This window comes from Cynocephalus volans, chromosome 16 (assembly GCF_027409185.1).
Source record: "Cynocephalus volans isolate mCynVol1 chromosome 16, mCynVol1.pri, whole genome shotgun sequence".
NCBI classification, from domain to species: domain Eukaryota; kingdom Metazoa; phylum Chordata; class Mammalia; order Dermoptera; family Cynocephalidae; genus Cynocephalus; species Cynocephalus volans.
The window spans coordinates 7,527,064-7,554,599 of NC_084475.1; the positions used below are offsets into that span (position 1 = coordinate 7,527,064).

General features: G+C 35.5%; 1 protein-coding gene across 1 annotated transcript in view; it reads left to right on the top strand.

Moving 5' to 3' along the window:
* TANC2 (tetratricopeptide repeat, ankyrin repeat and coiled-coil containing 2) overlaps positions 1–27,536 on the top strand; it is a 435,526-nt gene that overhangs the window by 249,079 nt on the left and 158,911 nt on the right. The window contains exon 8 of the mRNA XM_063080666.1: positions 26,725–26,988. Within this exon, the coding sequence (XP_062936736.1) occupies positions 26,725–26,988 (264 nt within the window). The remainder of the gene's footprint in view (positions 1–26,724; positions 26,989–27,536) is intronic.

The following is a 27,536-nucleotide window of genomic DNA, read 5'->3' on the forward strand; positions in this document are numbered from 1 at the left end:
AGATGCCTTTTCTGCCTCTATTGAGGTGATGAAGTAGTTTTTCTCCTTTATTCTGTAAATGGCTTAAACTACGTTGATTGATTTTCAAGTGTTAAACTAACTTTGCATTCCTAGAACCGTATTTGGTCATGTTTTTGTTTGTTCATTTGTTTGTTTTCCCCTAATAAATCAATGGATTTTATAACACTTTGTTTAGGACTTTTGCATCTATATTTATGAGTGAGATTGGCTTGAAATTCCCCTTTCTTGTTCTGCCATTACTAGGTTTAGGTAACAAGGATTATGCAAGCTTCATAAAATAGGTTGAGCCCATCCAAATATCAATATTGCCCCATGGTTCACCCTCAGTCTGTCTATTCTCTTCTCTTCCTCAGTGTTGCCATCTGCGTTCACTTCTGTAATGATCTCTCTATTCCTTGATTCTCTTCGTATCTACACCTCTGATTTTTGATTTCAGTCTCACTACTTATCACCGTTCTTTTCGTCATAGATGCACGTCCAGGAATAATCACACAGATCATCCCAAATCTTGTCTCCTTCATGAAGTCGTCTTTGACTATCCCTCTCTTCTCTGGATTTTTGCACCACCTACTTCCTCTACACTTACGTGACGTGCTGCCAGTAACTAATATTGTTACTTATAGTTATCTGCTCATTTTCTTTATGAAAATGAATACAAGCTTTTTAATGGTAGGACTCATGTCTTAAAATTTTTATTTGCCCTTCAGATTTAACATAATTTCTAATTTATGATTTCTTTGTTTGAAAAGTCTTTATAGAGATATAATAATTAAATAACTAAACATTTTTACTAAATAATACAGAGAAATAAAATGTGAAGAGTGTCTTCTTTTTTTGCCATCTGAAATACTTTGTGGAAGATTGGAATTTTCTGTTCCTTGACTATTTAGTATGACCTGCTATTAAAATAATCTGGACCTGATATTGTCTTGATGATACAATGCAATGAATGCAAATATCTTGATATTTTTAAACTACTACTTCAATGTATTTAATACTATAGGACTATTTAAGTTTTCTACTTCTTTTTGAATCAGTTTTCCTTATAGTTTTTATCTTGTTTTTCAAGTTTATTGCCATAAACTTGTTCAAAATATTCTTTTATAAGGACATCACTACCTCCCCAGGAACCCAAGCTAGAAACCTGATAGTTCTTGCAACCTCCATTCACACCCCCTCTTCTTTTCCTGTATTTCTCATTTCTGTATTTTATTTTCATTCTTCCTATAGCATTGCTTTGGTGGTCCTCATTGTCTCAGCCTTAGATTAATATAAATCTAATTGTTCTCTCTACTTTTCATCTTGTTTTTTCTAAGTCTGTTATTCACAAAGCTATGAAAGTAAATTAACCAAAAATCAATTACTCTTTTGACTTCCACTTACCTAAAAGATAAAGTGAACTACCTGAAAATCAAATCTGACCGTATTGTTCCTCTGGCTACCATTTACTTATAAGATAAAGCCTAAGCTTTTATCTGGTGATGGCCAGTGTCTCCAGCCTTCCCTCCCACTTCTTCTAGCCTTGTATTTATTGTAACAGCAACATTAGATTTTACTGTTGCCTGGCACATTCCAGTTTTTTCATTTCTACACTTTTGTTCATATTAATCATTCTACCTATAATCTCCTCTCTCCCCCTTATATTTGATTATCTCCTATATATCTTTTAAGATTCAGCTTAAGAGGTATTCTGTCACCACTACTACCACCTCTCTTCAACTCTGCACTCCAACTCTTATCCAATACATATTATTACTTCATGTTCCCAGTAATACCTGTGTGTATCTGTATCATTGCATTTAGCATACAATATAACAATTACTTTTTGAGTCTGCCTTTCCCTTATTAGACTGTTGATTTTTCGTTTAGCAGAGACTGTGCCTTTTTCATCTTTGTATCTCTAGCACCTAGTCCAATGCATGTGATAGTATAGTAGGTGCTCAGTAAATGTTTGTAAAAGGAAGGAAAACTAAAGGATGGAAGAGGAGGGGATGAAGGGCTCTCCTAGCACTTCTGATACCTTTTTTGGCAGTGTTTGGAGTAACCAGTGGGTACAAGATGGAACTTTACTAGATTTTGAATAAACAGTAGAGATTAGAATTCTCCATTGATTAATTTTATTCTCTTAAGTTCTCTTTATGATTAATTTGGGCAAAATGATGTTTATAATTCCTAGCCAAGCTTCTTTATTTGTTCTTCTTTTGATACTATTAGAGTATCTGTAACTGCATATTATCTATATTGCCATATATAAAAAGAGTTGTAGAAATATGTTCATTTAAGCCGGAGGGATGGTACTGACAGATCAGACAAAATCCATTCAAAGAAAAGCTTAACCAAATCAGTGAATGTTCAGAGTAAATGTGTATATGTTATGAAAATTAAAAACGGGATGTTGCTTTGACTAATAGCAGGCAGTGGTCCTCTATTATGTTTTTCTGATAAATTTCCAAAATTGTTCCTTGTAAAAATGTATACCTCAGTAGGTAATAGATCTATTTTGAAAAATGATGAGATTCCATTCTTAAACAGTTATAAATACTGAAATAGATTTACTTGCAAAATTATGAGAGAAGAAAGAGGATAATATCTGGCCTTAAAATTGCTTGGACTATAATATACTTAACAAAATATATATGAACAGTTCATCTTGAAAAATTATTTATTTCCTTTAGTTTTTACTTCTTTAATGTAATTTGAGTTGGAAAAATATTGTACATAAGTAATAACAGTCAAAAATATTGTTATTCCCTTAGAAATCTCAAGGCTGGCCTACCTTAACTGTTAAATATGCTTGTTTAAGTATTTTCCCCTCTGACTATAGAAACATCTTTTCCAAATTGTATATTGCTGGGCCGAGCCTATGGCTCACTCGGGAGAGTGCGGCGCTGGGAGCGCGGCGACGCTCCCGCCGCGGGTTCGGATCCTATATGGGAATTGCCGGTGCACTCACTGGCTGAGTACCGGTCACGAAAAAGACAAAAAAAAAACAAAAAAAACAAATTGTATATTGCTTATATGTTCTTAAACAAAAACTTCCAAGATGGTCTGTTATTAGTGCTCCATATTTAATTCTGTCCCATCAGCAAAAAGCACAAAAGTTATTAAATATATTCATTTTTGTGTCAACTTAAAAATCCTTTATATGTCAGTTCAATGTTATTATTTTCGATTCATAACATTTTGCAATTATAGCTGTCAGAATTTTAGCCATCCATGTATGTACCTGACTCTTACAGAATGCCAAAATATATATAACCCAATTTATGACAATGAGAATACTAGAAATGCAGACTGTGCTGGATTTTTAAGTATTCTAAATGTAAAAAGTTCCTCTTTAGAGTTCTAAAAGGTTTTAAACAACTGTAGCTCTTGATCCTTTGTGGTCTGGATTCACCCAAATGTGATTTAATTTCTACCACAGAAAGCATTCTCTATCACCATCATAGCTTTTCTCTCCTCAAACTCACAGTCCTTCCCAAATCTGTGGTGAAATATCACTGGCACGATTGTTAGGTTACTTACAGGATAATTTTATATTTGTGAATTTTTTTGTTTGTTTTATCAGTATAATTTCATTAATATAATGGTTGTATATTTGTACCTAGTTAGACAACATTAACCACATATAATCTATCAAATATTACATAGCTTCAAGCGAAAGTCTTGATAATCCCCGTATTTTTGAGATATAAATCACTTTCCTATCCTGTTCCCTTTTCATATTAAATTTTAATAATGGTCTTTTGGTATCGTCCTTTTGGTGTACAGCAAAGTAATGAATTGAAGCATCAGTTAATTTTGTTTATGCCTTCTGTTTATCTGGAAATCACAACTCCCTCCAGAAGGGCATAATTCTTGAATTCTCTTTTTAATCAAATCTCAGGATTTTTTTCTTTAGGTTCTGATTTCATTGCAAAATTTGATCTTATATCCTGTAGCTTTATATCACTTAACATCTACAAAGATTAAATATCTGTGGCCATGTCCATTGTTCAGTGATTATGTTTTCCTAATGTTTTATATTAGTAACTAAAAAAGCAAAATCAGAAGCTCCTAATCAAAGTCCCTTGTTCCTTTAGTAATATATATTCCAGCAGAATGTTATGTGTTCTTTGATCCAAATTGTCACATTAAAAAAGTTACCTCTCTCTGTAATAAACTGAACATTAGATAGTTTGACTTATTTTTTACAGGTTTTCCCCACCAGTTTTCAGAAACGTGCAGGTTTATCTTCACTACTAAGTTTTTCCAGTTATTGTGCTAGTGAGTCCGTATTCTTCCCACTTCTACTTAACTTAGCACAAAGTTTCTGGTAGCCATAGGGTTGTATTTATATTGTACGGCAAGTCCTTTTGTTAAAGTAGTCTGGACACTTTGCTCATTAAAATAATCAAGAACAACAAACAGAGCGTTTTTCCTGCATAATTGACCTGACTAATATAACAATCATTTGTTGAGCACAAACTATGGTTCAGGTACCATTATTTAATGCTTATAATAATCTTGTAAGAAGATAGTTGTAAAGACTTCAAATTAAACAGGACACCAAAAGATAGAAAGATATTCCTTGCTAATGGATTAGAAGAATTACTGTTGTGAAAATGTCTGTACTACCCAATGCAATCTACACATTCAGTGTAATCCCCATCAAAATACCAATGACATTCTTCACAGAAATAGAAAAAACAATCATAAAATTCATATGGAGCAACAAAAGATCCCAAATAGCCAAATCAATTCTGAACAAAAAAATAAAACCGGAGGTATTACACTACGTGACTTCAAACTGTACCACAAAGCTGTAGTAACCAAAACAGCATCATGATACTGGCATAAAAACAGACACATGGACCAATGGAACAGAATACAGAACCCAGAAATCAACCCAGATACTTACAGCCAACTGATCTTCGACAAAGATACCAAGAACATACACTGGGGAAAGGGCAGCCTCTTCAGTAAATGATTCTGAGAAAACCGGACATCCACATATAGAAGAATGAAACTAGACTCACCTCTCGCCATATACCAAAATCAACTCAAAAGGACTAAAGACTTAAGTATAAGACCTGAAACTTTAAAACTCCTAGAAAAAAACATAGGGGAAACACTTCAGGATGTAGGACTGGGCAAAGACTTCATGAATAAGACGCCAAATGCACAAGCAACAAAAGAAAAAATAAACAAATGGGATTATATCAAACTAAAAAGCTTCTGCACAGCAAAGAGAACAATAAATAGAGTGAAAAGCCAACCTACAGAATGGTAGAAAATATTTGCAAACTATACATGACAATGGTTTAATGTCCAGAATATACAAGGAACTCAAACAACTTCACAGTAAAAAAACCAAACAAACAAATAATCCGATTTAAAAATGGGCCAAGGAGCTGAATAGACATTTTTCAAAGGATAACATATAAGTGGCCAACAGGTACACGAAAAAAATGCTCAACATCACTAATTATCAGGGAAATGCAGATCAAAACCACATTGATATATCATCTCACCCCAGTTCTGTTACCAGCGGCCAGGCTCATCTTGCCCTCTCACACTAAACAAGTGACTTGAAAGTCCTTGGAGCAAGGATTGGAAGGTTTATTCAGATAACCGGCATCTGGGGGATGACCAGGCTAAAGTCATCCTGCCTTCTGATAACTGTTTTGGGGTTTATAAAGGGGAAGAGGCGGGAAGATGACATAAGGGTTTTGACTGCAGGGAAAGGGCAAGGCTAGTCGTGGGATTAGCATATGGTCTGAGTCAGACATCAGGGTCCCATGATGGACTGGGTGTAGTCTTCAGTTAGTGGGCTGGTCAGCTTTAAGCCCTTGAAGTTATTTCAGGGTTAGAGTCTTTATCTCCTAGGGAGAGCTCAAAGACAATAACCTTAGTCGAGCATCGCCAGAACATGAAAATACCTGACTCATACCTCTAGCTAAAGTGGATGCAATTTTTCTTTAAGCAAGAAGGTGAGTTAATAATCAGGTAGGGAGTTTTGCGTTTCTTTTGGATTTTCTCTGTTTGCTGTTAATTAGGGAGGTAAGAAAAACAAAACTTAGTTTCAGTCCTTAATTGTAGGTGTGCAACATCTAAAGTAAATCAACATGAGAGTGTAATGGGAGACAAACAAATAAACTTTTGAGAAGGATACTTTTGGGGCATGATTTAATCTCTGGGCAGTTTCAGCCATATGGTCAGTTTCTCATTTCCTCTGTTAACCTCAAGGAATTGATGATTATCAGTACCCAACTTAATGGCTAACTGAAAATTTCTGCTTGTTCCTAGTTACCCCAAAGAGGGCCATTCTCTGGCTATGGTCCCTTTCAGTTAGACTGGCTATTATCAAGAATAACAAATGCTGAGAATAACAAATGCTGGCAAGGGTGTGGAGGAAAGAGAACTCTTATACACTGTTGGTGGGACTGTAAATTAGTACATCCATTATGGAAAACATTATGGAGTTTTCTCAAACAACAAATAGAACTACTGTATGATCCAGCAACCCTTCTTCTGGGCTATATACCCAAAGGGATGGAAATCATCATGTCAAAGGAATACCTGCACTCCTGTGTTCATCTCAGCTGTATTTGCAATAGCCAAGATATGGAACCAACCTAAATGTCCATTGATAGATGACTGGATAAAGAAAATGTAGTATATACACTCAATGGAATACTACTCAGCCATAAAAATGAATGAAGTTCTGCCATTTGCAGCAACATGGATGAGCTTGGAGGAAATTGTGTTAAGTGAAATAAGCCAGGCACAGAAAGAGAAATACCACATGCCCTCACTCATATGTGGGAGCTGAGAGAGAGAGAAGGAGAAAGACAGACAGACCACAATAAAACATTGAACTTTCAGGAGAGAACAGACCTGTAATTACTAGAAGTGGGAAAGGGGGAGGGGAATGGGGGCTAGGCAGTAATTGGGTAAGGGACACAAAGAATAATTATAATTTGTAATGACAAACATGCTAATAATATTGATTTGATCATCACATACTGTATGCAAATATTGATAATCAACTCTGTACCCCATAAATATGTATAACCAAAAATAAATTTTTAAAAAGATTTCACAGGATCAGATATCTGATGAGATGCATAGTACTCCACAGAAAATGCTTATAAAAAGCTTTCAGTAAAGATACAGTGGAGCAGGAGAAAGAGAATGCAAGCAAGCATAGAGGACCTGAGACACTTCCAGGCACAGTTTCCCATGGTCCTTTCTTAATCACACAGGGTGATGTCCTCTGTTATATAAGGAATCTTGGTTTCAGGAGAGCTCCCCAAAAGTTTTCAGTGAGGACTTCGATGCCCCTTTGGTCATGTAGCCAGGCCAGGTTGTCTAACTAAATACTGCAAGTGTAAGTTGTCAATACACAACTAGTCCTGAGTACTCTCCAGAGAGTTTCAAACTTTACACAGCAAATTATGAATTATGAATTATCTAAGTTACCTTTTTCTTGGCCAAGGGTCAGTACTAGACTTCCAGCTAATAATCTTTCTTGGACTCAGAAAACAGAATCAAAAATAATTGGTCCCAGATCACAGAGATAGTAAGAGTCAAAGCTTAAATTTAAGTTCAGATCTGTATGATTTCAAAACCTATGGTTCTAATTATTATTATACATTTTATACTTCTAAAATAACTCTGTCTCAGGACAGATGACCTAAGACTATTATCTGGCATTAAAAATTTAGTCATTAGCAACAAAAGTAGAGTAGTGAATCAAGATAAAAAATATTGTCAGTTTTTAAATATGATAGAAGATAAACCAATTTTAAAATATGCAAAAGATGTTAATAGACATTTCACCAAACAAGATATGTGAATGGCTATTAAGCCCATGAAGAAAATGCTTGATACTATTAGTCATTAGGACAGTGCAAATTAAAACCACAATGAGATACTCCTACACATCCACTAGAATGACTCTTTTTTTAAAAAGCACCAAGTGTTAGCAAAGATATGGAAAAACTAGAACCTTCATACATTACCCATGGAAATGTCAAATGGAACAGCCACTTTGAGAACCCGTTTGGCTGTTTCTTTAAAAGTTAAACATAAACTTATTATATGACCCAGTAATTTTGCTCTTAGGAATTGACCCAAGAGAAATAAAAACATATGTCCACAGAAAGCAGCATTATTCATAATAGTCAAAAACTGAAAACAATCCAAATATCTAGCAACTGGTAAATGGATGTACAAAATGTGGTATGTCCATACAGTAGAATATTTTTCAGCAAGAAAAATGAATATACTATTCATAAATACTACAGCATGGACTGACCTCAAAAACACCATGATAAGTGAAAGAAGCCAGACATGAAATGTACGTAGTATGTGGTTCTGTTTATATGAAATTTCAGAATAGGCAAATTTATAGAGACAAAAAACAAATCAGTAATTGTCTAAGACTGGGATAAGAGAAGAGATTAACTGCAGACAGGCACAAAGGAACTTTTGGGGGTTATGGAACTGTTCTAAAATAGAATTGTAGTGAAGATTGCATTGATCTATAAATTCACTAAACATCATTCAACTGTACATGTACAATGGGTACATTTTAGAGTGTATAAACTGTACCTAAAAACTGTCTCAAAATAGATGGAGTTAATTTTATTCACAATAAGCCTGCAATGTCTGCTTCCTCACGCTGTCTCTTCCTAGAAGCCTATATATATGGTAATAGACACAGACATGTCATATAAGCAGCTCTTTACACTGAGGCAGCTTTTTTTCCTACATCAAGGAAAGAAAATGGAGACAGTCTCAGAAAAATCTCTTTAGTTACTTGAGGCTCAATATTTTCTCATTATTCTTCATTCTACTTGGGAATGATTAGGTCTAGAGAAAAAAGATAGATATAGAAATAGATTTGGCCTAGTGGAAAACAAGTATGTATATTTTTCAGTGCAGGGGGATCGTGTCTTCCTCTCCAACTCCATTCATAGAATCTTTGCATATATGGATGCTTAATTTATGTAGGCCAACTTATCTGGCATGTAGACTATGTGATATTTGGACTTTTGAAAGTTTTAGTAACCAAATGAATCAAAATATCATTGTAATCTCTGATGCTTCAGTCACTATGATGATCTTAAATTATATGATAAGGTAGTATGGTTGAATAAAATGGGATATATCCATAAAATAGAAAAATAGGCAGATATTAGCATGTTGTTAAAAAAATAGCTAATCATTTTGTGATTCTTCATTTTTCTTTGTATGGCCTCTTTTGCCACAGAATTCTCCTCTTTCTGGGGTTAAGAATTTAGGACATGTCTGGTTCACCACTGTGTTCTGACACATACTGCTTGTACAATAAAAATTTATTGGATAGGTAGGTAAACGGAATTAACCAAAAGTCACCCAAATCTGTGATAAGCATCAATGAAGCAAAAATGCACAAAATTCCTAAGTGGGAATGCTTACCAAGAGAATTTTCCTTCTGCTATTTTGGGTGACTTGTCTGTTTTCACTCTTTCTATATCCCAGTGATTCTGGACCATTGGGCATCCAGTAAAATGGATTTTTTTATTTATCAACAAATATTTATTGAGCATATCCTACGTGCCAGGGATTGTTTTAGATACATTTTATCTAGTGAAAAGGGGCCAGGAATACTCTGTGGCTTCATTTTTGAAATACAAGGAAGTTCTATAATGACAGATATGTTTGGTTTATACAAATAATACAAAATGATTATGAGATGGTATCAGTGCTCTCATCACAGTAGGAAAACCAGATGTCCTCCTCCTCTTTGCTTTTAAATACTATGACTGAAAAACCTTTCTTATACAAATTTTAACATGTAAATCATAAAATAGGGTCCATATGCCACTGAATAATTTTATCTTTGCATCTCAGTGACTCAAAGGTTCTTAAAGCTGTCCACCACCTATCAGGATGACATTTATAATTTTTGTTGATAAATCCTGTGTTTTCAAAAAATTTGTCAGCAGCGCTCTTTTCATTATTCAGTAGTTCATTTCTCATTTTTAATTTTTCACACATATATATTTCTTCCAAAGTTCTATTCAAAATGAAATAACTAATGTTGTTATCATTGATGTAATTCCAGCTAAGTTTACAGAATCTTGATGTTTAATGAGTCATCAGTAAATGTATAATTATTTATGAGCTGTCTGAAATGTCGAAAATCGTGAAATCCATTGCTACCTCCTCAGGCCTTTAAAAGTATAATGTTCCAGTGTTTGGAGCCTACTGGATGTGTTCATGGTTTATCTGGAGAAAGTGGGCATGTTTCTGGTATATATACCAGGATAAGACCTCACAGAGACAAGTAAATTTAAATTTTAGCCAATTCTGACTTGAAACCGAATGATAAAAACCTTTGCTAGAACACAACCACCACCACCAACAACAAAAAAACCACAATAGACAAGGGGTTAAATAACAGACATTTCACATGTAAAAAAAGTCCTCTGGGAAGCAGGAGTTTTCATTCTCTGGCTTTCAGTATACTGACCCTAGTAACTGTAAATTCCAAGCTTCTAGCTAAGAAAATTAGAAAGTCAGCTGATCACTATATCCTTACACCAAATGAAATTATATTTTAGTCAGATTTTATTGAAAGAAAAATGTTTAAATATATTTTAATGAGACAGTTTCCAGAAATTGGGATAAGTGCACATCTGTTAAAAAAAGAAAACCACACAAACACATGCACACATAATATATATACCTATGTACTACTATCACATAACACATTTAGAAATTATAATTATAAAGAAAACATATGTGTCATTATAGAACTTGTTTATATTTGAAAAATGAAGCCACAGAGTATTCCTGGCCCTTTTTCACTAGATAGAAGTGTATCTAAAAACAGTCTCTGGCACGTAGGATATGCTCAATAAATATTTGCTGAAAAATAAATAAATCAGTTTTACTGGATGCCCAATGTTCCAGAAATGCTGTGGAATCCCTAAAAATCTCATTGGGGATGGTGTAACATTGTTTGGTGGCAGAAAGTTTAGGAACCAGGGGGCTATTTATGACAGTAAGACTGAATATATGAAATGAATTTTTAATTGAGTTGTTTTGGCCACATGCTTGAAATAATATATTAACTTAATATGACTTGAACATTTGAATTAGCATTAAGAATATCTAGTCCATGATTTCCAACATTTTCACCAACAGGACTGCCTTAGCACATATTCCTTAGAAAACAGAGCTTGAGACAAAAGTTTATATGCCAACACTTTATTAAAGAATACAAACCAAGGAAGCAAGAGTGAAGAAAAGGAGGAGTGAGGCAGAAAAGAGGGAGAACAAAAGAGGGAGAAAAAGAGAAAAGAGAGAGAGAAAGGAGGGAAGGCATTACAGAGCTATCAGGTGATTACATGGGCCTGCTGAAATTCTTTAGAGAGACCATGTGTCTCTGAACTGTGGAAGACAGAATAAGAAGGGGATTTATCTGCTAGCTCCCTTCTCACATGGGTCAAAGTTAGTTATGGTGGGCTTCCTCTCCTCCTTTCTTCCTGTTGCACAAACTCAGTAGCCCTACTGCATCTCATGTCTCAGTGGCAGCAGGGAAGTCCAGGATCAGAGGAGAGAGACGATGCAGTATGCACATGAGGTAAGGCATTGGTTGATTTGTGCCTATGATCAACACAAAAGACTAGGAGTAGCCACTATAGCCAATCCCTCAGTCTGGAGCCAGGGCATTAATAACACAGATACAACTCCAACCCATGGGAATAGTCCAAACCATTGTTAGGTTCATTTTGAACAGATGACAGGAAGGTAAGTAAGTATATCTAGGGTGCTGCCTTTGTCTTTTCACACTGTTGTAACAAAATACTTTAGATTGGGTAATTTATAAACAACATAAACTTATTGCTCACAGTTCTGGAGGCTGGGAAGTCCAAAATGAAGGTATCAGCAGAGTCGGTGTCTGATGAGGGCCTCTCTGCATGGATGATGGCTTCTAATGTGTCCTCACATGGTGGAAGGAGGGAACAAGCTCCCTCAGGTCTTTTAGGGCATTAAAGCCATTCATGAGGATTTGACCTAATCACCTCTCAAAGGCTCCACCTCTTAATACTGTCACATTGGGATTAAGTTTCAACACATGGATTTTGGAGGGACACATTTAGACCATAGCAGGTGCCAAATCCAGAACAGTCCAACCCTTGTACCACACTGATCCAGTAGTACCCTCTTTCAACATCTGGTCTCACTTGGGAATATAATGCTATGATGCTGTCAATTTTTTCCTGACAGGAGAAGTCTAAATCCAATCCTTCCAGGAGGTGATCAATTACTATCTCCCAAAAAGACTTAAAAAGGGTTAATAAACCGAGATTAAGTTTCTGCTGCTCCACCTAGTCCTGGATCCTGTAATGCATGCTCATCAACTCTTTTCTTCACTCATTTCACAACAAAGAATATCAAAGTAGGTTTCAAAACAAAGTATGATCTATAAAGGAAGGTTATTTCATAATGAAAATGGATCAGTTCATCAAGAGAAAATAACAAACCTACATGTTTATGCACCTAATAACAGAGCTTCAAAATGGGAAAAATTCATAAACGTAAGAGATATGAGTTCATTTCTCAGTAGTTGATAGAATAAGTAGAGAGCCAATTAGCATATAAAGAATCGAAACAATTCCATCAGCCAACATGACCTAATTGTCCTCTATAGGACAGTGTGATAATAAGGAATATACATTTGTCTTTGTCTTTGGTTCCTGACACAGAGCTCCTAAATCCTTTGGAATTTTCGGAGTGATAGGAGCATCTTGGCAGGCCCCTAGAAGGTTTCAAGATGGGGGCTGGTCACCAGAAAGACCAAGGCCTGATCACATGGTTGAACTATTAGCCCCACCCCCAGACTTCTGGGGAGGGGAAAGAGGCTAGAGATTGAGTTAATCACCAGTGACCAATGAGTTAATCACCAGTGACCAATTATTTTATCAGTCATTCCTAAGTAATGAAACCTCCATTAAAAAAATACTCTAAATGACAGGGTTTGGAGAGCTTCCGCGTTGGTGAACACATTGAGGTGCTACAAGGTGCATACCAGGAAAGGGCATGGAGGCACCACTCTCCTCTTTCCGTACCTTGCTCTCTGTACCTCTTCCATTTGGCCCTTCTTCAGTTGTATCCTTTATAAGAAAACAAATAGTAAAGCACTTTCCTGTGCCATGAACCATTCTAGAAAATTATCAAACTTAAGGAGGGGGTTATAGGAACTCCAGGTTATAGCCACTTGGTCAGAATTACAGATGACATGTATCTTCTCAGACCACAATGGATTAAAACTAGAAATTAATAACAAACGAACCTCTGGAAACTATACAAACACATGGAAATTAAACAGCATTCTACTTAATGACATATGGGTCCAAGAAGAAATCAAGCAGGAAATCAAAAAATTTATTGAAACTAATGAAAACAATGATACATCATACCAAAACCTGTGGGATACTGCAAAAGCAGTATTGAGGGGAAAATTTATTGCATTAAACGCTCACTTCAGAAGAATAGAAAGATGGCAAGTGAACAACCTAACACTTCACCTTAAAGAACTAGAAAAACAAGAACAATCCAAACCTAAAGTTAGCAGACGGAAAGAAATCATTAAGATCAGAGCAGAACTGAATGAAATTGAAAACCAAAAAACAATTCAAAAGATCACCGAATCAAAAAGTTGGTTTTTTGAAAAGATAAATAAAATTGACAAACCATTAGCATGGCTAACAAAAAAAAGAAGAGAGAAGACTCAAATAACCAAAATTAGAAATGAAAAAGGCGATATTACAACTGATTCATCTGAAATACAAGGAATCATTCGAGACTACTATAAACAACTATACGCCAACAAATTTGAAAATCTGGAGGAAATGGATAAATTTCTGGACACACACAAGCTCCCAAAACTGAACCGTGAAGACGTAGAAAATTTGAACAGACCAATAACAATAAAGGAGATTGAAGCTGTTATCAGAAGGCTCCCAACAAAGAAAAGCCCAGGACCAGATGGATTCACAGCAGAATTTTACCAAACATTCAAACAGGAATTGACACCGATTCTTTACAAACTATTCCAAAAGATTGAAACGGACGCAAATCTCCCAAACTCATTCTATGAAGCAAACATCATCCTGATACACCATATTAATAAACTCAAACACAAGGACCATATGATCATTTCTATAGATGCTGAAAAAGCATTTGATAAAGTTCAGCACTCATTCATAACAAAGACCCTCTATAAGTTAGGTATAGAGGGAAAGTATCTCAACATAATTAAAGCCATATATGCCAAACCCACAGCCAATATCATCCTGAATGGGGAAAAGCTGAAAGCTTTTCCTTTAAGAACAGGAACTAGACAAGGATGCCCACTCTCACCACTCCTATTCAACATAGTGTTGGAAGTACTAGCCAGAGCAATCAGAGAAGAGAAGGAAATAAAGGGCATCCAGATTGGAAAAGATGAAGTCAAACTGTCCCTGTTTGCAGATGACATGATCCTAGATATCGAACAGCCTAAAACCTCTACAAAAAAACTCTTGGAATTGATAAATGATTTCAGCACAGTAGCAGGATACAAAATCAACACTCAAAAATCAGTAGCATTTCTTTTCTCCAATAGTGAACATGCAGAACGAGAAATCAAGAAAGCCTGCCCATTTACAATAGCCACCAAAAAAATAAAATACTTAGGAATTGAGTTAACCAAGGAGGTGAAAAATCTCTATAATGAGAACTACAAAACACTGCTGAGAGAAATTAGAGAGGATACAAGAAGATGGAAAGATATCCCATGCTCTTGGATTGAAAGAATCAACATAGTGAAAATGTCCATACTACCCAAAGTGATATACAAATTCAATGCAATCCCCATCAAAATTCCAAAGACATTTTTCTCAGAAATGGAAAAAACTATCCAGACATTCATATGGAACAATAAAAGACCACGCATAGCCAAAGCAATGCTGAGCAAAAAAAATAAAGCTGGAGGCATAACACTACCTGACTTTAAGCTATACTACAAAGCTATAATAACCAAAACAGTATGGTACTGGCATAAAAACAGACACACTGACCAATGGAATAGAATAGAGAATCCAGAAATCAACCCACACACTTACTGTCAGCTGATCTTTGACAAAGGCATCAAGCCTATTCAGTGGCGAAGGGACTGCCTCTTCAGCAAATGGTGCTGGGACAACTGGATATCCATATGCAGGAGAATGAAACTTGATCCATACCTCTCGCCGTATACTAAAATCAACTCAAAATGGATTAAGGATTTAAATATACACCCTGAAACAATAAAACTTCTTAAAGAAAACATAGGAGAAACACTTCAGGAAATAGGACTGGGCACAGACTTTATGAATACGACCCCAAAAGCACGGGCAACCAAAGGAAAAATAAACAAATGGGATTATATCAAACTAAAAAGCTTCTGCACAGCAAAAGAAACAATTAAAAGAGTTAAAAGACAACCAACAGAGTGGGAGAAAATATTTGCAAAATATACATCTGACAAAGGATTAATATCCAGAATATATAAGGAACTCAAACAACTGTACAAGAAGAAAACAAGCAACCCAATTAGAAAATGGGCAAAAGAGCTAAGTAGGCATTTCTCTAAGGAAGATATACAAATGGCCAACAGACATATGAAAAAATGCTCAACATCACTCAGCATCCGGGAAATGCAAATCAAAACCACGTTGAGATACCATCTAACCCCAGTTAGGATGGCTAAAATCCAAAAGACTCTGAACGATAAATGCTGGCGAGGCTGCGGAGAAAAAGGAACTCTCATACATTGTTGGTGGAACTGCAAAATGGTGCAGCCTCTATGGAAAATGGTATGGAGGTTCCTCAAACAATTGCAGATAGATCTACCATACGACGCAGCTATCCCACTGTTGGGAATATACCCAGAAGAATGGAAATCATCAAGTCGAAGGTATACCTGTTTCCCAATGTTCATCGCAGCCCTCTTTACAATAGCCAAGAGTTGGAACCAGCCCAAATGCCCATCATCGGATGAGTGGATACGGAAAATGTGGTACATCTACACAATGGAATACTACTCAGCTATAAAAACGAATGAAATACTGCCATTTGCAACAACATGGATGGACCTTGAGAGAATTATATTAAGTGAAACAAGTCAGGCACAGAAAGAGAAATACCACATGTTCTCACTTATTGGTGGGAGCTAAACATTAATATATAAATTCACACACACACACACACACACACGCACACAAACCGGGGGGGGGGGGGAGAAGATATAACAACCACAATTATTTGAAGTTGATACGACAAGCAAACAGAAAGGACATTGTTGGGGGGGAGGGGGGGAGGGAGAAGGGAGGGAGGTTTTGGTGATGGGGAGCAATAATCAGCCACAATGTATATCGACAAAATAAAATTTAAAAAAATAAATAAATAAATAAATAAATAAAAAAGAATTACAGATGACAGCCTAAGACTTGTGGCTGGCATCTGAAGTGAGGGCAGTCTTGTGCAACTGAGCCCTTAACCTGTGGCGTCTGTGCTAACTCCAGGTAGTTAGTGTCAGAATTAATATGAATTGTAGGATACCCATTTGATGTCTGGAGAATTGTTAATTGGTTGTTGTGTGGCAGAAAAAAAACAACACATGTCGTCAAAAACATTGTGTGTAAAATCAGTTTAACAGTCTACCCAATAGCAGAATACAGATTCTTTTCATGTGCACGTAGAAGATTCACCAAGATAGTCCATATTCTGGTCCATATAACAAGTCTCCATAAATTTAAATACTCAAACCAAGCAAATTATGTTCTCTGACCACAAAGTGAATAAACTGGAAATCAATAATAGAAAAATATCAGGAAATTTCACAAATATTTGGAAATTAAATGACACATTTCTAAATAATGCTTTAGTCAAAAAAATCATAGTGGAAATTAAACAGTATTTGAATTAAATAATAGTGAAAGCAAAACATCAAAAGTCGTGGAATGTAGCTAAAGAAGAGCTTAGAATGAATTCAATAGCATTTACTCTTTATTTTAGAAAAGGAAGTTTTTAAATCAGTGAACTAAAATTTCACTTAAAGAAACTAGAAAAACAAGAAATTCCCCTCAAAGTAAACAGAAGGTAGAAAATAATAAAGGACAGAAATCAGTGAAATAGGAAAACAATAGAAAAAATGAAAATAAAAGCAGGTTCTTTGGGAAAAATCAGTAAAATTGATAAACCTGTAGCCATACTGATCAGGGGAAAAAAAAAAGAGAGAAGATACAAATTACCAATATCAGGAACAAGACAGAAACATTCCTTCAGGCCCCACATACATTAAGAGGATAGTGAAGGAATGTCATCAACAATTTTACATTAGTAACTTTGACAATTCAGATAAATGGACAGATTTCTTGAAATAAACTACTAAAGCTTACTTGAGAAGAAATAAATAACCTTTTTTTGCTTTATAGATATTAAATATAAATTGAATTTGTTGTTTAAAACTTTCCCAGAAGGAAAAACAGGTAAATTCTACCAGACATTTAAGGAAGAAGTAACACCCCTTCTGCTCAAACTCCTCCAGGAAGTTGAAGTGGAAGGAAAAGCGTGAGGCCAATATTACCCTAAGACCAAACCAAACAAGATATTACACGAAAAGGAGAGTACAGACCCATGACTCTCATGAACATGGACACAGAAGTCCCTAACAAAATTCTAACAGATTGAATCTAGCAATACATAAAAATGACGACAGCTCATGACTAAGTGATTTTTATCCCAGGAATAAGGTTGGTTCTACATTTACAAAACAATGTAATTTATCATAGTCACAGACTAAAAAGAAAATAGGTGTCCCAAGAAAGCATTTGATAAAAAAACAGTGATTAAACTAGGAATAGAAGGGAATTTCTTTCTCTTGATAAAGGGCAACTATGAAAAACCTACATCTAATTCATACTTAATGGTAAAAACATGGAAGCTTTCCCCTGAAGATCAGGAACAAGACAAGGGTTTCTACCCCCCACAACTTTTATTCAGTCAGTCTCAGCCAGTGAAATGAGACAAGTAAAGCAAATAAAGTTATCCAGTTTGGAAAGGAATAAGTACAAATATTCTTATTCCTAGAAAATATGATTTTTCTATGTAGAAGTTTTAAGGAGTCTGTCAAAAAAACCCACAAGTATTAGAACTAGTAAGTTTAGCACAATCTCAGGTTACAAGATCAATAGGCAAAACATTTCATTGTGTTTCTATGTACCAGCAACAACAACAAAAAAGGAAATAAAAGTAAAAGTGCCATTTGCAATACCACTAAAATGTGAAATAATTAGGGATAAATTTAACAAAATGACCTGTACAATGAAAACTGCAAAACATGCTGTTTAGTCTATTTCTGTTGCTTATAACAAAATACTTGAAACTGGGTGATTTATAAAGAAAATGAAATTTATTGCTTACAGTTTCTGAGGCTGGGAAGTCCAAAGTATGGGGAATACAGCTGATGAAGATCTTGGTGGTGGTGACATTGATAGCGGGGTTTCACATTGTGAAAATGGTGGAGCAGAGAGATGAAACTCCTAATTCACACTCTTTTTAAAGCCCTCAGAACCACGCCCATTCAGTATGGCAGGGTCCTACAATCTAATCACCTCTTCAAGGCTCCACCTTTCAGTTACCGTAATAGGATTTCCCACCCTCTTAACAGTCACAGTGGGGACCAGGTTTCTAACACGTAAAACTTGGGGATACAATTCAAGCTTCAGTGATTTTGGGGGGAACATAATTTTTCTCAGCATGTGTAGTGGATTGAATTAACAAAGATATATGGGAAAATATACCATGTTCAAGGGTCACAATACTCCATATTGTTAAGATGTCAATTCTTTCTAGATTAAATTATTCTAGGGGTTGGTAAACCATGGCATGCAGGCCAAATCTGGCCAACCACCTGTTTGTTTATCTCCTGTAAGCTAAGAATGTTTTTTACATTTTTTAATGGTTAAATTTTAAATAATTAATACCACCTACGTAGCAGTATGGATGTTGTTTCTTGGACCACAAGACCAAAAATATTTACTATCTGGCCCCCTAAGAAAAGATTTTTCAGTTCCTCATCTATACATTCAGTGCAATCCCAAACAAAATCCAGTGTGCTTCTTAGCAGAAATTGACAGCCTAATGTTATCATTTATATGGAATTAGAGTAGTCAAAACATTTTGGAAAAGAACAACAAAGTTGGAGGATTTATAGTACCTGTTTTAAAGGCTTACTATAAAACTACAGTACTGAAGATACTGTGTTATTGTTATAAAAGTAGGCAATGAAACAGAACAGAGTCCAAAAATAGACCCACACATATTTGGTCAGTTCATTTTGACCGAGGCATCAGGGCATTTCAATGAGAAAAGGATATTCTTTCCAACAAATATTGTAGAGTGTTTGTATATGCATATGCAAAAGAAAAACTACCACACCCCCTATATAAAAATTGATTCAGTATGGATCATAGACCTAAACCTATGTGCTAAAACTATAAAACTTCCAAGAAGAAATTATAGTTTTAACATAAGCTTAAGTGTCCTTGGGTCAGGAAATATTTTTAAAATTGAACACAGAAATCATCAACCCTGAAAGAAAAAATAATTGACAAGTTTGACTGAAAATTTAAAATGTTGGCTCTTCTAAAGTCATCAAGAAAATAAAAGGGGAAATCACAGATGAGAAGAAAATATTTTCAAAACACTTATAAAGGAGTTCTATTTAGAATCTATAAAGAATCCTTACAGCTTAATATAAGGCCGTACAACTTGATTTTTAATAAAATGAGCAAAAAATTTGAACAGATGCTTCGCAAATGAAGGCATATGAATGGCATATAAGCATGTGAAGAGATAGATGTTCAATGTCAATAGCCATTAGGAAAATGCAAATTAAAACCACAACTGGATATTATCACACACCTAATAAAATGTCTAAAACTCAGTACCAAGGTTTGGCAAAGGTGTGAGAGCAACTGGAATTCTCATACACTGCTGGTGTGAATGTAAAATGGTACAGCCACTTTGAAAAACAGTTTGGCAGTTTATTGTAAAATTAAACAGAAACCTCCCATTTTACCCAGCCATGCCATTCCTAGGTGTCTGCAGAAATTAAATCGTTATGTTTCTGCAGAGACAAGTACTTGAATATTCAGAGCAGCTTTGTTCATAATAGCTGATGTCTTAGTCCTTTTGGGCAGCTGTAACGAAATACCATAAGCTGGGTAGCTTATAATCGACAGAAATCTGTTTCTCACAGTACTGGATGCTGGGAAGGCCTACATCAAGACGGATTCGGTGTCTGGTGAGGGCTAACTTCCCATTTCATAGTGCCTTCCTGCTGTGTCTTCACATGATGGAGGGGCAAGGGAGCTTTTTCAGGCCACTTTTATAAGGGCACTAATCCAATTCATGACCAGATTACCTCCCTCCTGATGCTGTCACCCTGGGGGTTAGAATTTCAATGTATAAATTTTAGTGGAACACAATCATGCTATGGTCTGAAGACCATAGCCGCTGAAAACTTGAAGCAATCCAAATATTCATCAGCTAGCAAACTAAACAGATTGTGATTTTTCCATTTATTAAAAAAAGGGATTAACTGCTGATATGTATAACATTGTGTAAATGTCGAAAGCATTTTGCTAAGTGAAAGAAACTGGAAACAAAAGACTGTGTTCTGTACGATTCCATTTGTGTGAAATTCTAGAAAAGGCAAAAGTATAGTGATAACAAGTCAGTGATTTCCAAGATTTGGAAGCAATGAGGGTGGAGGATTGACTTCAAAGGGTCAGGAGGGAATTTGGGGGGATGACGAAAAGCTGGTGGTGATATAGCTGGATACCTATGCCAACACTGCTTTTTTTAGTTAAAGTTGGTGAATTTTATTGTATATACATTATACCTTTATAAAGCTGATTAAAAACACATATACATACCACATGACATAGCAGTTCCACTTCTAGGTATATGCCCAAAAGAAGTGAAAACAGGTACTCAAGTTCTTGTTTGTGAATGTTCACAGCAGCATTATTCACAATATTCAAAAGGTAGAAACAACCCAAGTGCCCATCCACAGATGAATTGTGGCATATACATATACTGGCATATTTTTCAGCCATAAAAAAGAATGAAGTGTTCATCATACATGCTACAACATTGATGAACCTCAAAAACATTATGCTAAATGAAAGAAGCCAGACACAAAAGGTCACATATTATATATCCCATTTATAGGAAATATTGAGAATAAGTAAATCCGTGGAGACAGAATGTATATTGGTGGTTGACTGGAAAGAGGGAGGGATGGACAGTAACTGCTTAATGGGTATGGCATTTTATTTTGGAACTATATAGAGATGATAGTTGTACAACATTGTGAACGTACTAGATTCCATTGAATTTGTCCGCTTTAAAATGGGTAATTTTATGTTGTGTGAATTTCACGTCAGTTAAGCACACACATACATAGTTACCCTGACCAACAGCCACAATTTGGGGCAGGTAGGAATCAGAAGAATATTTTACTGCAGTGACATTGCGGAGCCCTTCTTCAAAGAGCACCAACTTCCCTTTCATTCAGCGCACTCTGGTCTATGATCTAATTTAGATCAGAAAATAAAGGGATTGCAGTTTACTACTGTGGCTGACATTAGCATTTTCTTTTTTTTATATATAAACAAGCAACATCCTAGTTTGTTGTCTAACTGTCTTACCACTAGAAACATTGTCATGCGTTAACCATCACCTCTAATACATTTTAGTCAAAGCACCCTGGTTGCCCTTCCAGCACTGCTGCTGTTTACAATAACATATCTGCTTTGCATCTGAGAATTACAAGCTGCCCACTAGCCACTGCATCCTCACGGATATTAGGGAGCCCAGTTCCATAGCAACATCTCCCTGTCAACCGCCCTTGGAAAGGTTTCTTAAGGATGCCAGTGCTCACCACCACCACCAGTACATTTCTTATTGCCTTAGAGAAAGGAGTGTCCGATGGGCCTCCGAGGGAATGTAGAGAGCTTGTGGTGTCATTGGTCTTCACGTGGTATTCCATTGTAATCCCCACTCGGTAAGCCTTCTGACTCATTTCCTAGTACTGTGCCAAAGAAGTTCTGGCTGATCTCTGCAGCTGATTTACTGTAGGCTGTCATCGTATGCAGGCTTCAAGGAACCATCCCAGTAAACATCTTCTTTCTTTCCTGGATCTCTCTTTCTCTTTTATTCCACTTAATGGGGACATGGTCACGTTTTTTCCACCTTACTGTCCTCTCCCCCTTCCCCATCACAAACTCATTGAAAGAATTGTACTCATCTTTTCGTGACTTCATCTCCCTCTTATCTTGCAACCATTGGCATTCCAGTTTTTGCCTCTACTACTCTACTCAATGTATTTTTGACCAGAACACCTCCATATGGATGAAGCCGGTAACCATTTAGTTCTTACTATATTTGACCTCTCTTAAAGTATGGGACATTGTTTCCTTTTTGAGACAGTCTCTTCCCTGATTTCCCTTTCCTCTCCTGGTTTTTCCCCTCTCTCTGGTTGTTCCTTCTCAAATTTCTTTGCAGGCTGTTCTTGCTCTGCCTAGCCATGTTTCAGCAGGTTTCATTTGTAGGCTTTCCTCTCCTCTCACTCTGCAATCCTCATGAGAGACTATAATCAGCTCCTAAAGCTATATATGCTAACAACTTCACAATCTGACTCTGGTTCTATTCTTCTGAATTTCAGTTTAATAAGCTAGCTGCCTACTTGGTATCTTTATTTGAATGTCCCATAGACACTTCAAATTCTACATGTTATGTAGGACTAAAATTATCTTTCTCTTAATCCTGGTTCTCTTCCTGTGTTCCCTAAGTGGATAGTACCACCATCCAGCCATCTGCCCTAGCATGAAACCAGAGTATCATTTTTTACTGTATTTTTATCTCATTCTTCACATCTAATCAAATTATCAAGTCCTGTGAATGACTCTACATCTTAAATACCTCCCAAAGCCATTTATTCTTTTCCATCTCCTTTGATGTTTCCTAGCACAGGTCAATGTTACTGACTTGGATCGCTCTTGACTCTTTCTCTGCAGTGGGGTACTCCTCTGATTACAGGAGGTCCGTGAATTTAGATGGTAAAAAAAAATTTACATCTTCATTTTCTTCAACTTTGCAGTGAAATTTAGAGCTTCTTTCTATTTTAAACATAGGTAACAAACCAAAGTACTAGCAGTACCACTGACTTTGTCACCAATAAAAATCTCAGATATTTCATATTGTGGATATGGCAAAATGTCACAGTTATTACTACCTTGCAGTGATAGTAATTAGACTACCACTAGATCGTGTAGTTAAATATTAATAAGGAAACTCACAAATTACTGTTACCAATTTATTACTATTTTGATTACTATATTTCAACATAGTTGGTTTCTTCTGTAGTCTTTTTGTATTTTATTTCATGCATTTAAAAATAATAATCTGAAAAGGTCTTCTTAGGCATCACTAGACTGCCGTAGGGGTCTATGGCCTTAAAAAAAAAAGGATAAAAATACCTTGCTCTAATTTATTCTACTCACTGTAACTAAAGTAATCGTTTTAAAATGCAAGTTTAATCATGTCTCTCAAAACCCTTTAATCATGTTCCTCAATTGCCCTTAGGATAAACAGGATAAAATCCAATCCCTTTAATATGGCTTACAAGTTCCAGTCTGATCTGGACTATGTCTCCTCTCCATTGCTCCACCCAGTGGTGTGCTGTGGCCAGCTAGTACCAGTGAGATCCAATTGTTAAGCTTTCAGTAATTGTGTGAGCCACCGAGCAAGCATTTATGCAGAGATCAGCAAACACCATAAATCAGAATTTTGTTTTTTTGTGTTTTTCAGAGAGCCCATTGTTAAGCTTTTATCAGCACACCACTGACTGTAACCCACCCCCCAGTTCTTGACTGCTGAACTCACTTAATTCTTTTAAATAACACCCTTGTGTATGTTTTTCTCTTTGGACAAAACATTCTTTTCCCTTTTTCACTTGACCAACTTAATGTAGGCAACAAGAGTGTTCCCTAACCCTCAAGTCTAGATTTTTCTCTCCTTTCTTGTAACGCAGGCCTCTCTCTTTTCAGTGGATAAAATAAACTAAGTAAAGATAAAAGACCAAATGTAGGTGAATGTGAAATTATTTGGAATGATTGGGAGTTGGGTAAGTATGAAAAGGACTTTTATTGAAGTCCTTGACCATTATTAAAATGTGGCCTTCTTAAGAGCTGATAGTTCAGTATCTATTTAATTTTGGGGCTATATCCTAAATTAGAAAGACTGATTGGTCTACTCCACCTGTTCCCCTAACGCAAACACAAAGCCTGTACCATATCCTAAAATACTTAAGGAGTACAGTACTATACTCCTAGCAGTACTATGAGTTTTCATTAGTACTAGGTTTATTCTTCAGAGCTTAGCTTATATATCTCTAAAATATGTCCTTTTATTATATTTTTTCCCAAAAGTAGGCAGTTTCTTTGCTTTAATTTCCCAGCTAACATACATACTTATATCCTTGGTAGAAATATTTTTAGTGTAAGTGCTAGAAAAAATGCACTGATGAATGAACCTATTTATTTTTCTGCTCTTATATTTTATTACCTATGTTTGCAGTATCCTCCCAAACTGCCAGATCACCTTAATGTTCATTGCTCATAAATTTTCTGTGATTTTTGTAGGTGACAGTAGGGCTTTAACCTGTGTACTCTCACTTATTTTATCACTTTTTATAATGTGAGTATTATAGAGCTGAGTGCTTAAAGTTTTTTAAAAAACTAAATATGAAAAAAAAATTAAAGTACAGTTTCTATTGTCCAGAAATATACAATCTAGTAAAGGTTGCAAGGTACCGCTACAAAAGAGTTAAGTAGCAATTTAAAGTAGTAGATGATTAAGACCCCAAATAATCAGTTGCCAGGAGACCACTTGCTAGCTAAGCAACAGTGGGCAAGACGCCTAATTTCTCCAAGCATCGGTTTCCATGTCTATGTGATGAGGATAGGAGTACCAGTCCTTCTTAAAGCATTGTGTTGATGATCTAATGAGATAGTGTGTTTACACAATTTAAAAGTTATAAAGTGATCCATAAATATTAATTTATTATGATTACTAGTATTATTTAAAACTTATGATTTAAAGAGAAGAAGGAACATCCTGCTTAATATATATCTGAACTTTTTCTGAGGTGTTATTTCCTTACCAGTTATCAAAGAAATCACTTTGGCGTTCTGGTTGTTAGGCCCCTGGAGGTACTTTTCAGTTCCTAATTTATTCTTCCTGTGCTTCCTTTCGAAAGATTTTCTAGTTTCAAAAACCGATTTCCTTTCTTTTTTGGATTCGCCATTATCTACTTTATCCTTGGTTTTTTGTCATCAAAGACTGGTATTTTCCCTGCTTTCTTTTTTGTTAGCTGTCTCCCCAAAATGAGCATAGGTTGTCTACTTCTTAAGGTATTTACAACTAATCACTAAGGTAAAAATAGAGTAGTAAATATGGGAACTTAGCTTCTAAAATTTTATAAGGTTTCCAGAGGTATTTTGTGATTTTGTGATTTTCTTTTTCAGGTGGGGCCCAAAAGCACATGCTCTTTTCTTTCTTGTAATTCTGGGGGTTTAATTTATAAAATTTTCCCTTTTCCCACTTCTGTACCTTTTTTTAGTTCACTTAGGTTTCTTCTTCCATACACTTTGTCAGGTGTATGGAAGAAAAATTTAGGTCTTCCTTGTAATTCTTCTTCTTCCCTTGTTAGTACAAAATCCAGAACTCCATTTAAATTTATGAAGAGAGAACCTCACTAAAAAGCATTGTGGAAATTACTTCGTGAGATTAGGTCTCTTCTTTTGGCAATATGTACATTTAAAACATAAGAGGAGAAAATGAACTAACATATAAAAACTCTCCTGGGATGACATCTTTTATCTTTATTTTATAATTATTGCTAAGATTTTTATAATCTAGATTTAAACATTTTTAATCCTTTCATTTCTGGAGTTGATGAAAATTTTCCTATTCATGTATAATTAGTGGTCAGATAGTAGATAAAATTCTAGAAGACCTTTCAGTGTTTTATTTAATTAAGGGACTTAAATTAAAGGTTAGAGCTACAGAGAGGAGCTGTACAAGAAGGCCCTGTATTGCTTCCTTATTTGGGCAGATTTTTTCTCCTATATCAGTTTCCACTTAGGGACTGTTTATTTTATTCTAATTCTTTGTTATGTACACAGGGCCAGGAAATAAATGGGGGAAAGAATAGGATAAAAAGAATATAGAGGTCTTTTAGGGACTTCTGGGACTCCGCAACAATCCATGAAAATTAAATAAATTCCATTTTGATGAAACTGAAAATTTTAACACTGATAGGCCTAGCTCTAGGTCCTTTAGCACTGATACATGAATTTGTTTAGTTCAATTAAATAGAGATGTTAAAGTAAATTTATGTGAGAGACGTTTGTATTTTAGTTTCAGTTATTCAAATTTCATGATAGAGGTGAAATGGTTGTCAGTAACTTTTTAAAATAATATTACTAACATTCTCATTATCTAGTCATGAATTTTGATAGTCATAAACAGATTAATCAATTCATTTTACTCTTTTTTTTTTTCCAGCTACGTTGACAAGCTACTCTGAAAACATGGAACGCACAAAATATGTTGGGGAAGGCAGTAAAGAATTAGGATCTGGAGGAAACCTAAAACCTTGGCAGTCTCAAAAATCCAGCATGGACTCCTGTTTGTATCGAGTAGATGAAAACATGACTGCTTCCACCTATAGTCTGAATAAGATCCCAGAGAGGAATTTGGAGACAGTTTTATCTCAATCAGTACAGTCTATTCCTTTGTATCTTATGCCACGGCCAAATTCAGTAGCAGGTAAGGTTTTTTTAAAAAACATAACCATTTTAGTGGGGTATGTTGAAATGAGAATAAATCCCGCTCTAAAAGTATCTAGAAATTTTTTTGACTAAGTTGTTTTTTTGTGTGTGTTTGGGCAATATACCTGTTTATTTTTTTGAGCCTGGGGATAGGTTTATCTTCCTCAAGTGATCGCTTAATTCTGCTTTCAAGATATACAGAAACATACATAAAATCAGAAACACATTCTATAAAATATATCATTATTCTACTATTTTCTCACATCAGAAGTCTTTGAAAGAATTTTAGTTCGAGGTTTTAATTTTTTAGAAGTTGCACTTAAAAAAACCATAAAATTGAAGCGTATTTCAATATAATTTGTATTATAGAAATCATCATCCATAAATTGAGGGGGTGGCAGATAAGCAAGAATTTAGCTTCCTCATTCCATGAGTTCATTATTTTCACAGTAGCTCGGCTGTCATAGCATAGAAGAATCACCAGGTGCCTGCATTGCAAAGAATAGCTCAAACACCAATAGCAGTTACAAGGGAATGATACAGAGG